General features: G+C 47.2%; 1 protein-coding gene across 1 annotated transcript in view; it reads right to left on the bottom strand.

Moving 5' to 3' along the window:
• The window catches only part of gli2b (GLI family zinc finger 2b), a 63,286-nt gene that overhangs the window by 13,588 nt on the left and 34,121 nt on the right, over nucleotides 1-15,577 (bottom strand). Inside the window, 3 exon segments of the mRNA XM_077023518.1 lie at nucleotides 4,752-4,958; nucleotides 6,834-7,027; nucleotides 13,886-13,991. Coding sequence (XP_076879633.1) covers nucleotides 4,752-4,958; nucleotides 6,834-7,027; nucleotides 13,886-13,991 — 507 coding nt within the window.

Below are 15,577 nucleotides of genomic sequence, written 5' to 3'. Positions count from 1 at the left end.
AGGTGGGACAGTATGATCGATGGCCATACACTCTCACACAGACACCGCGCCAAACCGCAAATATTGCGTCCCTATCGATAAAGAGCCGGAGAGTGCGTCGGGGCTCAGTGGAGGCGGAGGCCCACCGCGCACAAGGTGGAGGAACCCGACGAACACCACCAGGCCCGTCTACGGAGGGCAGGGAGGCCGTGTCTTCATCCACTCCTTCTTCAGCTCATACTGACCTCATCCTCACGTGACTGGGGATGTTTAATCGTTCCGTTAATAATACCGTAATCACTGAGAATGATCGACTTTTGGGGGGCATGTAATCGGTTTGTTTAATGAGGGCACTTTACGGGATACATTTAAACTCAGAAGGAATGTGCATAAAAAATTAAGCAGGTGCATGTGGGTGTGTGTATATGAGTAAATCCGTGTGTGTGTGTGTGTGTGCGTGCGCGCGGCACGTTTTCACGTTTTGCTGATTGCAGATTGTCTTTTATATTACTTTCCATATACACAAATCCTAATGGTGACATTGTGGGGTGTGTTCCAGTCTGAACCAGGTCCTCTCCCCCCGGTCCTCTTTACCCAGGTCCTCTCCTCCAGGTCCTCTCCCCCCAGGTCCTCTTTACCCAGGTCCTCTCCCCCAGGTCCTCTCCCCCCGGTCCTCTTTACCCAGGTCCTCTCCTCCAGGTCCTCTCCCCCCAGGTCCTCTTTACCCAGGTCCTCTCCCCCAGGTCCTCTCCCCCCAGGTCCTCTTTACCCAGGTCCTCTCCCCAGGTCCTCTCCCCCCAGGTCCTCTTTACCCAGGTCCTCTCCCCCCAGGTCCTCTCCCCCAGGTCCTCTTTACCCAGGTCCTCTCCTCCAGGTCCTCTCCCCCCAGGTCCTCTTTACCCAGGTCCTCTCCCCCCAGGTCCTCTCCCCCAGGTCCTCTTTACCCAGGTCCTCTTTACCCAGGTCCTCTCCCCCCAGGTCCTCTCCCCCAGGTCCTCTTTACCCAGGTCCTCTCCCCCAGGTCCTCTTTACCCAGGTCCTCTTTACCCAGGTCCTCTCCCCCCAGGTCCTCTCCCCCCAGGTCCTCTCCCCCAGGTCCTCTCCCCCCAGGTCCTCTCCCCCCAGGTCCTCTCCCCAAGGTCTTCATCCCCAGCTCTTCTTCCCCAGGTTGCTAAATGCTAAATGCCAGGCTGCTAAATGCTGTGCTTGGGGGGAGGGGGGGGGGCTTCCTCTAACAAGGGGAGCAAACATGGTGAGGCTGTTAGCTCAACAGGTGCTAGGCATTAGTGCTAGTGTAAGCAGAGGCCTGTGTGTGTGTGTGTGTGTGTGTGTGTGTGTGTGTGTGTGTGTGTGTGTGTGTGTGTGTGTGTGTGTGTGTGTGTGTGTGTGTGTATGTGTGTGAGAGAGAGAAAGAGAGAGAGGGAGATTAAGGGTCATAACCAGAGGCTCTGGCAACCGGACATCCATAATGATTTCACCACAGCTAGTGCCAACACAAGCAGGCCTACACAAACCATTCCTCTGTGTGTGTGTGTGTGTGTGTGTGTGTGTGTGTATGTGTGTGTGTGTGTGTGTGTGTGTGTGTGTGTGTGTGTGTGTGTGTGTGTGTGTGTGTGTGTGTGTGTGTGTGTCAGTGTGCCCATTTCCTAACAGCACAGGACTAATCTCAGCTTTTTAGCTTAGAAAGTCATTTTTCTTAGCACGAACTAATGGTTCTCTGTCATTTGTGCACACAAGCTGTGGATACATTCTTAGCACCCAGAGCTGTCGGATGCTGTCTTATCTTCTGAGTTACGCTGGAAAGCCCCTGGAACAATCCCTGAAAACATGCTGATGGCCATAGAAAGGCCTTACTGTGAGACTCAATTTCTCACTGGCTTTCATCAAGGGACACCAATACACAGACGTAGAGTGCGCACTTGCAGGTGTGTGTCTGTGTGGATGTGTGTATGCACGTGTGTGGACCGTACAGCTACACAGACGAAGAAGGTCTGCCTTAGCATCCAGTTTTGCAGCCTGGCTGAGCTGCTATTTGCATGGCGCTAATGGGGGTTGTGAGTGTGGGCAGGGCGACACACGCTCACCCCTGGCACCGGTATTTGTCTCCGTTACGCCCTCACCTCAGGGGAGGCGTGTTTATTAATGTGCCACTTCCTTTGATAAATAGCCAAATGGAGAAGCAGGCTTGGACCTTTCGCACCGCCCCCCCCCCCCCCTCCCCGCCCCCCCCCGGTGATTTATATCAGCCGAGCGCTGCTAAATCCGCCGGACCCCTCCCACTCCACCCTTAAACACGCTCGCACAACGGGGTCCTGGAAGTGTCTGGGTGTGTTGTGTTGAGTTGGAGCAAGTTTGCCAAGCGTGTCTTCTGAGGTTCTGTTGTGCATGGACTACAGGATGACACAGAGTGTGATATATGGGTTTTGGTAACTCAAAAGAATGTCAAATATGATTCCGTTGGGATCTCTGCTATGTCCCGCACTGGCTGATTCCACACGGATTCACCTTTGATAGTGGACATTCACCTAATTCTTGACTAGATATTTTTTAGCTGGAATGCTTTTCACAGGTGCAGTTTCTGAACACTTTAAGAACACCAGTTTTGTGAAATTCTCCCAAATCTTAATTTTTAAAACAACATATTACACAAGTTTTAACAAAGAAATTACACAAGTTTGAACAAGTTTTTGTTGATTCCATCTCTATACCTGCTCTGGACAAACACCGCCAGTCAAAAACTAAACCACCAATTTACATTGACTTTCTAATTATTATTTCCCTATTATTATGAAAATGTGTATTATAAAAACTAATAATTAAATATAAATTAACAATAATATATAAACCATTACATTTGTAATTCCTACTAGTAATACTATTAACACTACCACTATTAACACTACTACTACTACTACTACCTGTCACGGTACAGCCCCTGACCCCGCCCCTTGGGCGTGTGTGTGTGTGTGTGTGTGTGTAGTCTGCGTCTGTTTATGTCCACATATGGCTGTGGTTCAATGTGCGTGTGTTCATCCGTCAAACCTGTGGCTCTTCTCGTCAATGTTATGCGTTGCACTCGTGTCTTGTTTATTTGTAGGTATTTAATATGTGTCGATGTAGTGAAATCTTTGTCTTAGTCTCGCTCTGTGTGTATTTGCACTAATCGCGCAGCTTTGTGCTAAATAAATGCGCTATTAAATGTCCCCTCATCTCGGCATCCTGCCTGATCCCTTGCGTCACTCTACCACTATTAATACTACTACTACCACTATTAATACTACAGCTACAACTACTACACTGGAAGAAGTATTCCATTGACTTTAATGTGCACATCAATAAACAAACTCTTATACTTCAGTCAAGTTAAACTGTTTGTGTCATGAAGTAAATAATTTACACCAGGGTTTATATACTTTAAATCCTGAAATAAAACATAATACTGTATGCACACACACACACACACACACACACACACACACACACACACACACACACACACACACACACCTTCTCATTGGTGTGCTATGACACTCTCCGCTACGTACGTGTAGCTACATGCTTCAGACTTGTAGTCTTAGTAGATTTTTATGTAAGTAAAAAGGAAAATTGGAGGTACAGCTGTGTGCGAGCTTCAAATGATGAAGTACTCAAGTTACGAAAGGGTCGTACTCTTAAACTGGAATTACGAATGAGATACTCTTAAATTTCCAAACGAGTTTAAGTATTATGTTACTTACAAAGGGTGTCGGGAAATGCTCGTAAATTTAAGCGAGTATTGGATTACCAAGTCCTTAGCATTGTAAACGTTTTATTGTAAGAACTTTTTGTGACACTAATTTTCTGATCCTAGATCAGTGGTAGGGAGGCTGTGAGATATTCTGATAGTGAGGAGAAGCCACTGTCAGCCTTAATACCACACACATGGTTCACCAGTGCTGGTGTCACGCCGTTTGTTGCTCGGGAGAGTGTGCGTCTGTGCCATGTGCTCGGGCGGGAAAGGCTGAGTGAATATTTAGTTGACGGTGGAGAGGGGGGCGGAGCTTTACGTGTGCACCATTGTTTGAGATCAAAGCTTTCCATTGCCACCTTCACTCTGCTCTTTGGAAACAGAGAGTGACAGTAGCAGTAATCACCGCTGCTGCACGGCTTTGACCGAGAGTGTTTGATGTTGTCAACAGTGGATGGATGGGAGAACGTAAAGGATGGGTGGGTGGGGGAGGGGGGGAGGCTCTTAGCAGGACTCATAATGAAGAGCTGGGCACAGCTTGAAGGCCTTTCCCGTGTCTGGAACGTGGGCCTGGAACAATGAGGAGGAATGCCAGGAGCCCTTTCCGTGCGAGTGTTGGCCAAGGCGACATCCGCTTTCCCACTTAGCATCTCCATTTCGGGTCATGCCCGGAGTCTAGCAGCTGGTTCTGTTAAACAGGCCCATGACACATGATGTCGCAGGCCACAGTGTGCAATAGATCCAGGGCCCGCTGTCACCGACGTGGCCCGTCCCGACGGCGCCGTGCCCCTTTTAAGGTGACTTAGGAAGCGGTACCAGAAGCTGACATTTATCATGCTAAACGCACGCCAGCAAATGTCAGCGCGGGCCTGCTCGTCCTGCGGTGCGTGTTTACAGAGGCAGCAGGCACGGAGGGCAGGGGGAATACCATGCAAGCGGGACTCGTCGCAGGACTCCCACGAGGAGGGAGGGGGGGAGTGGAGCATGCCCTGGAGGCGGGGTGTCGGGGCAAAAACATCTCGCTCTGTCCTGTGGCGTGACTCACCGTCCATGGGGTTGATGTAGTCGGGCAGGTGGACGGCAGCAGCCGCGGCAGCCGCGGCGGCAGCAGCTGACCCCGCCCCCTGCATGAGCAGCTCTCCATACGGGCTCCGGTGACTGGTCATCAGGTGGTAGTAGTCAGCTGGGCCGGCCCCTGGCGGGGGTGGAGCCAGACCAAACAGCCCACGCTCTTTCAGGTGCTCATGGGTCACTATTAGAGGGAAAAGAGCATCTTTTAAACCTTAACACAAAGGCAATCAATGACCTTGGATAATTAGTTTACTGCTGAATCAACTTGTTATTTTACAAATGACTAGAAAAGAAAAGGAGAAAAAGAAAGAAAGTGAGATAGATGGAGTGAGAGAGAGAGTGAGAGAGAAATAAATTAAATATGATCAAGCATGAATTGCAAAATGGAAAATATTCCTCATTTCCTCCACTGATAAATAAAGTCAGAGCTGTAGTCACACAGGCATACACACACACACACACACACACACACACACACACACACCCACCCACATACACATGCACAGAGAATGTCCACTGGATGTGGTCAAGAAAAGAGACCCACAGCTTCCGAGCTGTAACAGTGTTAACAGCTGCACCCAGTAAAGTTCTGTTAAAAGTGTCAGGAGCAATAAGGCTGTGAAGGCCAATTCTGCTTTACACAGCAGCCTGGCCTTACAGGTCATGAGAACACCTCGCCATATGGTCCCCATTTACATACAGTTACAACAGAAGGATGTATAGAGTCTTTGGGCTTCTTTCTTTCTTTCATAACATAAATGTTCACGTGTGTGGTATATATATATATATATATATATATATATATATATATATATATATATATATATATATATATATATATATATATATATATATATATATGTGTGTGTGTGTGTGTGTGTGTGTGTGTGCATGCAAGTTTGTTTAAGCACTTTTTTGCATGCGTGTGTGTGTGTGTGTGTGTGTGTAATGTTGGTGTGTGGTGGGAGCCGCATACACCTTGGAAACATTTCCACTGATTTTTCACAGACAATTAGCTCTAACTGTGTTTGAAGTAAAGCTCTCCCTGTCCTGCGTCTCACACTCCTTCATTTGTGTCTCTCTGGACGTTGTCCATGTGCCCAGAACTGTGGAAAATGAAATGGAGAAGCCTGCTGAGCGCTGCTGAAATGTCACTGCTGCTGAAACTCGACTTGAAACCCTTTTGTTGGATGATTCGCTATTCAGACATGCTGATGTTACTAGGCTGAACCTGTGCTGTGGCTCTAAGCCTAGTTATCTACGATGTTAATAGCTCAGTATAATTTACTATCTATTACTATTTGGCAACTATCTGCCAAAAATGATTTAATTTTCATTTCTGTATGTTATTGTGAAGGAATAAATGTGTATCTAAAATAAAAGCCAAAAATAGCCTGAATGTTTGCGGCTGCCTGCTGCCTTAGTATGTGGTCAGTGGGACCTGTGTGTACAGACTAACAACCAAGCCCATCTGCACCTTCAAGGCCACTTCTACCTATCTGCATTCATTCAAGTTAGAATGGCTTCATCTCTCTCCTTCTCTCTGGCTTTATCGCCGCTGGGATCCCCTGTGTGCTGCTTGTTTAAGTTTAAAGGGGCAGACACACTGCCGTTGACAGACTGTAAAAGGTGATTTATTTGCTCTTTTGCCCAAACGCCTTGACCTGTTTTTATAATTCCACTCAGAAGTGAGGAGGCTTTGGAATGTCGTGGAGAATTCTTTCTGGCTGCGTTTCACTCGTTCATAGCCACTTCTCAACTAACCTTCCAAAGGTGAAATCGCAGAATGGAAAAGTTCAAAGTTTCACTTGTTGTGTGTTTAACAAATGCATGCTTCATTGGAACTGTTTTACCGAGTCAGTAACCACTTGTGGAAGACGGAATGCTTTCATGGTCAACGGGAAATATCGCACGCAAGCCGTGTTTGGGTCTCGGTTTGCTTCTTAGTGTGGTTCAGACTAAACTGAACCTAACTGAATTGAACAGAACTGAATCAAACGGAACAGAAGAGGAATTGGATAAACGCTGAACTGCATCGTGGTCCTCGTGCGCTCACCGTCTGCAGGGCTGAGGCCCCGGGCGGCTGAGATCATGGAGACGGGGCTGCCGTGCATCGAGCGCAGGTAGTGCTCCATGTGCGGTGTGATGTAGGGGTGGGCGTGGCTGAAAGGAGACTCGCCCGTGCCTCCCGGGGACAACCGGATCAGGGAGATATCAGAGATAACCGGGCTCCCTGCCAAACCTGCGGGTCTTTGGAGAAAAAGTGAACAAAACAACGGATCAATAGTGATACTCATAAATCAATACATTTACCAATTAAACAAGAGACAGGAGGACTCGGTGAAGAATTATGGTGATTCGATAATTTTTAATTTTTAAAAATATTATCCTCAATTGCTATCAGCGAATTTTATGTAACAGTGATTTTCGATCCTAATTTACGCTCTTAGCAAGACTCTAAGAATCAAGTCTTGAGACTAGTGGTGGGGTGACGCGTCGACGTTATCGACGTAATCGACTACAAAAACATGTCGATTTGCAAAAACGTGCGTCGACGCCACAAAGATGGCCACGCCCACTAAAACCATGGCTTTCTCTGGGGAGCATGCAGCGGCTACAAAAACTCGCACACGAGCATCTAAAGTTTGGGACTATTTTGGACAGAGACCGAACAACGTGGTGCTATGTAAGCTTTGCAAAATTGAGATGGCTTATCACAGCAGCACGACTGCTATGCACGAACACCTGAAGCGCAAGCATCCCGGAGCACTTCATCAAGATAGCAGCGAAACACCACCGTACGTTCTGTTTTTAGGTAATCGTAAATTAGCACATTCACATTCATACATTGTAGTATTCACTACAAGTTGTTTTGCTAACTCTCTATATCGGCACGTGTTAAAACGTAATTTCTGCACTGTTGCTGTTATGGTAACATACTATAGTTATGCAAGATTGTTATTCGGTCATTTTATATTTTTCTGTCTACTTTAATGGCCGGGTAGCGGTAAGAGAATAGATTAAACTAACATTATAGCCTGTCAATGCAGACACGGTTTCGTCTTGAGGATTTCTCTTTTTTATAATTGTAGGTAAATCACAACTATTCAATTAATCGATTCATCGAAAAAATAATCGTTAGATTAATCGGCAAGAAAATAATCGTTAGGTGCAGCCCTACTTGAGACTCCCGAGGGGAATCTCAGGGGAAGGGAGTCTGTGTGCCGTTGGGCTGGTGACGAATGGGCTTTGGTTCCAGGGCTCCAGGCATTCGTCACTACATAAACCCAGCAGAGGGACGCAGGGCTCTGTCTGAATGGGCTTCAGTCCACCGGCCGTAGCCCGATCTGCAGAGTCTCTCCCTGGGTCATTAAAGAACATGAAGTCACGTCTGTTGCTCTCATTGTGCTGAAATTCAGGTTCAGGTCGCGATCACGGTGAGGTCGTCGGGTTTAGTGCACCGGGAGGCCTGTGACTGGGTTACATGACCACGGGGGCTGGCGGGTGAGGGTGGGGGGTGGCTCCGTGTGATACTGCATCCAGTCTGTCTGACCAGATCCGTACAGAGGCACATTATGGCCAGCAAAGGTCCCTGAAGAAAAGAATATCCTGTTTGGCTGCTTGAGTTTTTCACTGTAATCAGATACAGATTGAAAAGCCGGAAAAAAGCACACTTTCCGAACAAAAACATTATGAATATACTGAGTCAGTCATTATACTACTGTATTATAATGAGCCTTTAAACTCATCTCTTACAAATTTCACACCTGAGAATGAATACACGCAGTTGATTAATGTCTATGTGAAGGTGTCTAACTTACGAGAACAGGCTGACACAGTCGGTAATTAGTGGTGGGTGACTGCTTGTACATGGCTGTGCTGTAACACCAGCGGTTGCCATTACCAGCCAATTTCACCCTCCTGTGGGCACCAGAAATCCAACTATCCAAGCTGAGAAGCTAAATTGCCTGCAGATCTGGTTACACTTTATTCTTATCAGCTAGTGGTAAGTGTGAAGTCCCCTCCCCAGAACCCTCATCCGATTACACTTTGTTTGACATGGTGCTGTTCTCCTTCTCTGGGGTATGGGGGGGGGGGGGGGGGGGGGGGGTGATTTCGGTCTGATTTCAGTATTGAGAGGATGCCAACCACCAGACCTACACCCCCCCATCTTCCCCCACCTGACTGACTGCACCGTAGTTTCTTTTTCTGCACTCTTTCTTTTTTGAACCTCCCTCCCTTCCTTTAGCCGATTTTCAGCCCCACCGGTCTCTTTTGCTGATGATTCCCAGACCACACAAAAAAGCAGCAGGACGCTGGTTTGGTCCAAAGAGCCCCCTGGGTTCGGGCCGCATTAGTAGCGTTTGGTGCATTGGGCCAAATGCACGTTGAAAGAGCAACCGATGGAGCCCATGTGGCTGCAGGCCTTTCTCCGAGACCCCCCTAGAGAAAGGGGGACAAGAACAGCTGGTTGTGGAGCCTCCAGTGCAGATTCCTTCACGATCCTGCCCTGTTTTGGCCAAGCTGATAAAGGCAAGATGCAGCTGGTGAGACAAACAAGAGAACATAATTCTGCTAATCAACTTAAGCTTCTCCAGGTTATAATGCAGAGACAGTTTGTGATAATTTAGCCATCCCTGCAAGGGTTCAGTCCAATAAAGACATGCTGTCTTTCTGAACTGGTTGGAGAAATCCCTGAACTGACTAACATTTCACCAAAGGGACAGGTCTACCTGGCTTGTTCTGAAGACAACACCCTCAGGTAGACTCTAATCCCCATATTCACTCTACAGTGCTGGGCAGAGCCAATCAACTAATCAACTTCAACTAACATCTATCATTAACTTATTCACATTAACCTAGAGCCTTCTGTATAACTCTGGATAGCTCTGGCCGTACAGTCCCGGCCTCAGTAGGATCTTATTTGCCTTGATCTGATCTGAATGCTAGATTGAGCATGAGAATGACCTGAGACCTAAAAGGCTGAGCTCCAAACCAAAAGAAACCACCCACCCCCAGTCCCCAGTCCAATGACTTCACCCTACCACTGTAGGAAGACGACATTCAACTCCTACTCTGGAATACATCTAGATTTATAGAGTGTGTCTGACATGGTAGTCATTGCATCGATGAACTAAACCCTTCTGTTAATGCTTCAGCTAACTGACATCATTAAACTTTATTAAACTGGTCCATAGCCAGTAACTAATTAGCGGTTATGATGTATTCCGTCCTGTTTTTAACAACTCAATCGCCAATTTTTTATGTTGGAAAATGAGGAGCATTCTGAGAATAGTGTTTTGAATTATTCCCTGTGATGTCACTGAGTAAACAACAAGCTTCTAGCTCTTGCAGAACCACTGCAAATAAATATTAGCACGATTACTTCACTTAAATTCCCTGAAATACAGTATTAGTTTCTGAGTTTCTGCAAAAATAATCGTCCTAATATCCATGAAACAGCTGAAGCCATTATTCTGTTCATGTACTAAATAAAAGCACGAATGTTATTTAATTTGCCAGTCAGAAATCACATGGTAGTCTGTCCCCTCTGGCATTGTGTGTGTAAAACACATCTTATTCAAACACGAACTACCCAAGGAGAATAAGAGGTCTGTGCACAGCTAAATAAGTCTTGCAATATTAAAGGTTTTGTACATGAAAAAGCTCCTGACTGTGGAGTGATTCCAGGACTGCGGGATGGTTCAAATGCCCAGAGCTGCCCTCTCAAGCACAGCCCCACTGGGCACTCGGGCACTGAGGGACCTCCAGCTTGCTCTAGAGCTATTGGAGTTATGGCATACGGCTCCCACAATGCACTGGGCTGCATAGCAGGTCCAAGCCAGAGCCAACAGAAGCTTAGTAGCCTGGGGGTTTGAGTTCACCAACTCCATGGGAACCCATAGTGGGTTAGGTTGGTGTGCCAGGACTGATACCTAAAAAGCCTGTGAAATTAACGTTTCTGGTTGTTTTTTTAAGAGTAGTGATAAATTATGTTTAATTTGCATGTTTTGGGAAGGAAAATCTGATATTTTCCTAACAATTCCTGATATTTCCCCCTGAGAATAATGATAACAGCACGCAGTAATTACACCACATACAAACAGCATCATTTCTGATAGTCAGCGATCAATCTATGTCATAATGCTGTCATGTGTAATAACAACGTAGATTCAATGCAGGCTGTTTTGGCCCTATTCATCACCTAGCGCTTGAGTGTCGGACGATGCCGGTCTATTGTTCAGGGCTGGTCGTGGTGCCAGTCCCCTGTGATGGGGCCATTGTTCAGGGTGCCCGTGTTGGTGCAGAATCCATGCCCAGCAGATGGGCAGTGCACCTGTTCTGCCGTGTGCCAGGGTGTCAGGTGCCCGCACGGGCCCATTGTCTGGCCTCTCGGGGTAATGGAGGCTGGTGCCTCGGTGCACAAGCCCATTCACAAGCACCACAGGGGCCAGGAACATCCGCCGTCATGCCATTGGCTGGCTGACAGCGCCGGCGCGGCGTGAAGCTGGCCGTAGGTGTGCAGGTGGGTTCAGGTCAGTCTCACTCCATCCGCACGCCGCAGACATGATCCTGCTCGCTCGAGGACCCTGATATGAACGCGCGCTTGCAGCTGTATCGTGTGGCTCAGTTAGTCTGGCAGGAATGAATTGTGGGATACGTGTGTGAGACTGAAGGATAAATGAAAAACCCAGAAATGCATTTTCATGGCCTCTATACCTGTAGTATTAGCATCATGAGCGATTGAGCAACTATTTTGTCTGCACTAGCAAATCAGCTTCTTTATGTGTGCAAGATCTCAACAGTGCAGTTATGTTTGACTTCCAGTGGTGTGCAGAACCTTGTGCTCACACTGCTGTGTCTGAGTGAATGACATGGATTCAGAGTCTTTCTTCCTCTCTGAGCACAACGACTTGCCATGATGGGAATCTACCAACAGCTTCCCGGTCGTCTGCTGCGGCTGGCAGGCAGCAGGTCGCATGTTCCTCACCAAGTTCAAAGCGATGTTTGCAGTGTGCGGTGTCTGGTCCCTTGCGCAGGCTACCAGCTCCCCGCTGACAGTGAGAGATGCAGAGGGTGGTTGTTGACGCTCGTGTGTGTGTGTGTGTGTGTGTGTGTGTGTGTGTGTGTGTGTGTGTGTGTGTGTGTGTGTGTGTGTGTGTTGGAGGCTGGAAGACAGACATCCTCTTAATTTCTGCCTGTGAAAATTCCCACAGTGCCCTGCTCCGCTCCACAGATGAATTGTCCCATCCTCTGTCATTCCAGTCAGTGGTAGAAGCACCAGACAATCCCCCCGTGCCAGAAAAGCCCCTCCTTGATAGGGAAGTTTCCCCACTTGGCTGCCAGCTCTGACAAAATAACCAGCACCCTCATTATGGTATATGCAAACAATGATAAAGCGCACTGGATGAAGATGTCATGTTAGACAATCAGAGCGAGGACCCCTGACACGCCGCCCCGTGACTCTAATAAAGTGTCTCGGCTTGCCACGAGCGACACCGTGCTTAATTTGCTGTCCAATGTTGCTGTAATTAGATGAATTTGGCACAGGCAGAAGGAAAGACAGCTAGATCAAGGCCTTGATAAATTAGGGGTCCACTGTCAAGATCAAATCACATTAATCAAGGTGGCTGTGTAGTGAGACAGGTCCACCCCCTCACCCACCCACCCAACCAACTTTGCCTTCGCCACTGTGTATGATGAATAGGCTAGCTGCTACCAGCCACACCGTATGCATCACCATCAAATCTGTGAATTTAAATGTAAGAACACAACTTCCAGAATTCTATTGATTTATTCTGTCCCCTTCTTAAGATAAACCTTCCTCAGAACCCACAGCGCCTACGTTAAAAACAGTTTGAAGTTTTTGCGCAGTATTAACCAAATAAAAAAAATAACAGGAAAAGAAAAGGGAGAAAAAAAAAAACAACCTTAACTGCAACGACGACGACGATGACAATGGCGGAAAAGTGTAACTTCAAAACCAGCATGGCCCACTTTTAAGCACCAGGCTCCCATTTTAAAATTCACCGGGGACGTGTGGAGATGCGGGGGTCAGAAACTTAGCCTAGATGACAGAGCTGGCCAGGGAATGCCACCTTTGACCGGGAGGATTCGGTTTCATGGCTGGAGTCGGAGCTCCAGTTTTGTTACCACGTACTTCCAGGTGTTAGTTTTTGTTTCAAGTGTTCTACTTGTAGCATGTTCTGCATCCTACAGAAACAATGGCACAGTTCTGTTGATCTGAAGAACATGTCTATCAGTATGTTTCTGTTTAAGCTGTAGATGCCAGCTGTATGAGTTCATCCCTGGCGCAGTGAAAATGGTGCTGAGGGGGGAAATGTTTACATGTAGCTGTACAGTCATGAAACATTTGCTTTTGCTAATCACAGAGCCTTCATCCGAGTATGATATTAGCCTGGCCTGTATTCAGGAAATCACACTCTCTTGGGGAGACTTGAAGTGCTTCATACACTGGACATTCATTTGGGGAAAACACCTCTCTGATTTGAGGCATAACGGAAAAAAATGGTTTGGAGATAACATTCCAAGTCCTGGGCTGTATCTGTTCAGGATCTGCGGACACCATGTCAAACCGAAGCCGACTCCTGTACGCTCAGACGCGCGTCAGAGAAATGCATCTAAATATCGAGGCCCTTACTGGCTCCCAGCTGGGTGAGCCCCGTTCAGCTCAGCACTACCCGTCGCCCTACGAGAGTCCTGAGATCCGCTATTAGGTCTTCGGCTGCTAGACATCGAGAGAATGGCTTAAACAGAAAGAAAACTCAGTGGAATGACCAATCCAGACTCCGGGTGCCAGTGAAGTTTAGGTGAGACGGCTTGTCTATAGATGTCTCAGTGAACTGAGGCACTTTTGTAAGGTCCGAATTTCACTCACCTGCTGGCCTGTGAATGTTTAAATGGTGAATGGTGTTCAGTATGGACAGAACTGACAACTGTTTGGACATTACTGGTTACTACTCATTTATGACCCTTGTTTTCATAAATCTGAATATCAGATTGTGTTGTGTGAGGAATTAGTGCTGAAATTCTGGTAATTTCAGAAATGTTACTCAATGGCCTCTTATAGGTTTGAGCAGGACTTACCCATGCAGGGCGGATAAGGAGTGGGGTTCGTAGTGGTATCTGCCTTCATGATGCCGCATGTCGATTGGAATGGGGGTGTGGAAAGTTGGGAAGATAGGATGAGGGCCTATGGAACAGAGAGAGAGGGAGAGAGGAAAAATATTTAAGAACTTCAAAAAACAGCCTGCCTTTCAAAAATATTCAAAGCCAAAAGATCCACAATAAAGTAAGATGAGTCTCAAGGCAGAGTGAGCGGTTTTGTGTAAAATATTGGCACTATCACACAAAAGAAGTGGAATAAATAAATAATCAAAGTCGTCCTAAGAAATCCTACATCTCAAACATAAAAGATCTCCAACTGGGCTTTTGACAAAGACCTGCAGCCAGACACTCTTTGAACTAGGGGCAGTGATGGATGCTATCAAGGAGAAGCATGGCCTCGACGCAAACAGGAGCTGACAGCACGGGGAGAGATCTCCTCCACCCTACGATGCTGCATAGGAAGAGGACTCCTCCACCCTACTCCTGCATAGTGAGAGATCTCCTCCACCCTACTCCAGTGGTACACACACCTGGGCAATGCCATGCTCCTGCTCAGCACATGCAACCAGCCCAAAATACACACACACACACACACACACACACACACACAAATAACCACCGCTTAATGGCCCTGAAACATGGACCAAAAATCTTGTGGGGTGGAGGGTTTTGAAAGCGTGAGTTGGGTTTTGTAAGGAATGTGAGAACCAGGGAAAGCTCACGGAGGCCAGAGGTAGAAACAACAGAAAAGACACTTTTGAAGACTTATGAACACTGTCTCATTAATAACAAGAGGGTGTGCTGCTTAGCAACTTTTTCACTAAGCAACACTACAGCACTCAGCGTGGCATTCAGTCGCCCTCTTTTATAATATCCAGGCGTTTCCTTCATTGCAAGTCATTTTGTTGGTTTTTATTTGCAATGAAAGAGGATCAAAATAAACGCTTTCCTTTAATCGTTTCCTGCAATAAAGACACTCCTGGCTCAGGAAGGCCCGTTAAACATGAGCGGCCTTCATTAGCCGTTGTGATAACGAGAAACCGCAGTTGATCTTTGCGCGCGGGCAGGTTTGTTATGTTGTGCCATGACAGCATAGCTTTTGGAGTCTCAAATGCTTTACAGACTTTTTGGTTTTAATTAGCGCCCCTGTTCCTGTAACCCCTCACCATCCTTCCTCTTTAATTCCATGAGAACATTAACACCCCATCTCACTAACTGGCCGTTGGGCTCACAGACCGGGCAGTGGTCCCATTCTTTGGGTTTTTGCGTTAATTGTAAAGGCTGGAGATACGTCTCTCAGGAGAGGGGACCAGGGAAGAGGGGATGCAACGTGGATCGGGCCCTTTCTGGATCGGATTAAAATTCTTTGGGCATTGCCATCTGCAGCAGAAGAGAACGGTTGACCCCTGGAAGGGGTGGCGGGGAGGTCAGGTGAGGTCGGGGCCACAGATCGTTATCTACACCTGAGACGCCCACGGGCACATCCAGGGCCCCGGTGCACTCGCTCTGTTCATCCTGTCACAGACTCCGCCCCCTCTGTACTCTTCATCTGTACTCTTCATCGCATTCTATGCGACAGAACTAAGGAAAATACACCTTCGATCAGTCTTTACATTCTCTCTTTTGTCCTCTGTTTCACTCTTCTGTTCATCACTGTGCTTCTGCGTTTGC

The sequence above is a fragment of the Brachyhypopomus gauderio genome, chromosome 12 (genome assembly GCF_052324685.1).
Source record: "Brachyhypopomus gauderio isolate BG-103 chromosome 12, BGAUD_0.2, whole genome shotgun sequence".
Lineage (NCBI taxonomy): Eukaryota > Metazoa > Chordata > Actinopteri > Gymnotiformes > Hypopomidae > Brachyhypopomus > Brachyhypopomus gauderio.
Note: the sequence above shows the minus strand (reverse complement) of the source record. Positions and strands in the feature narration are given on the sequence as shown.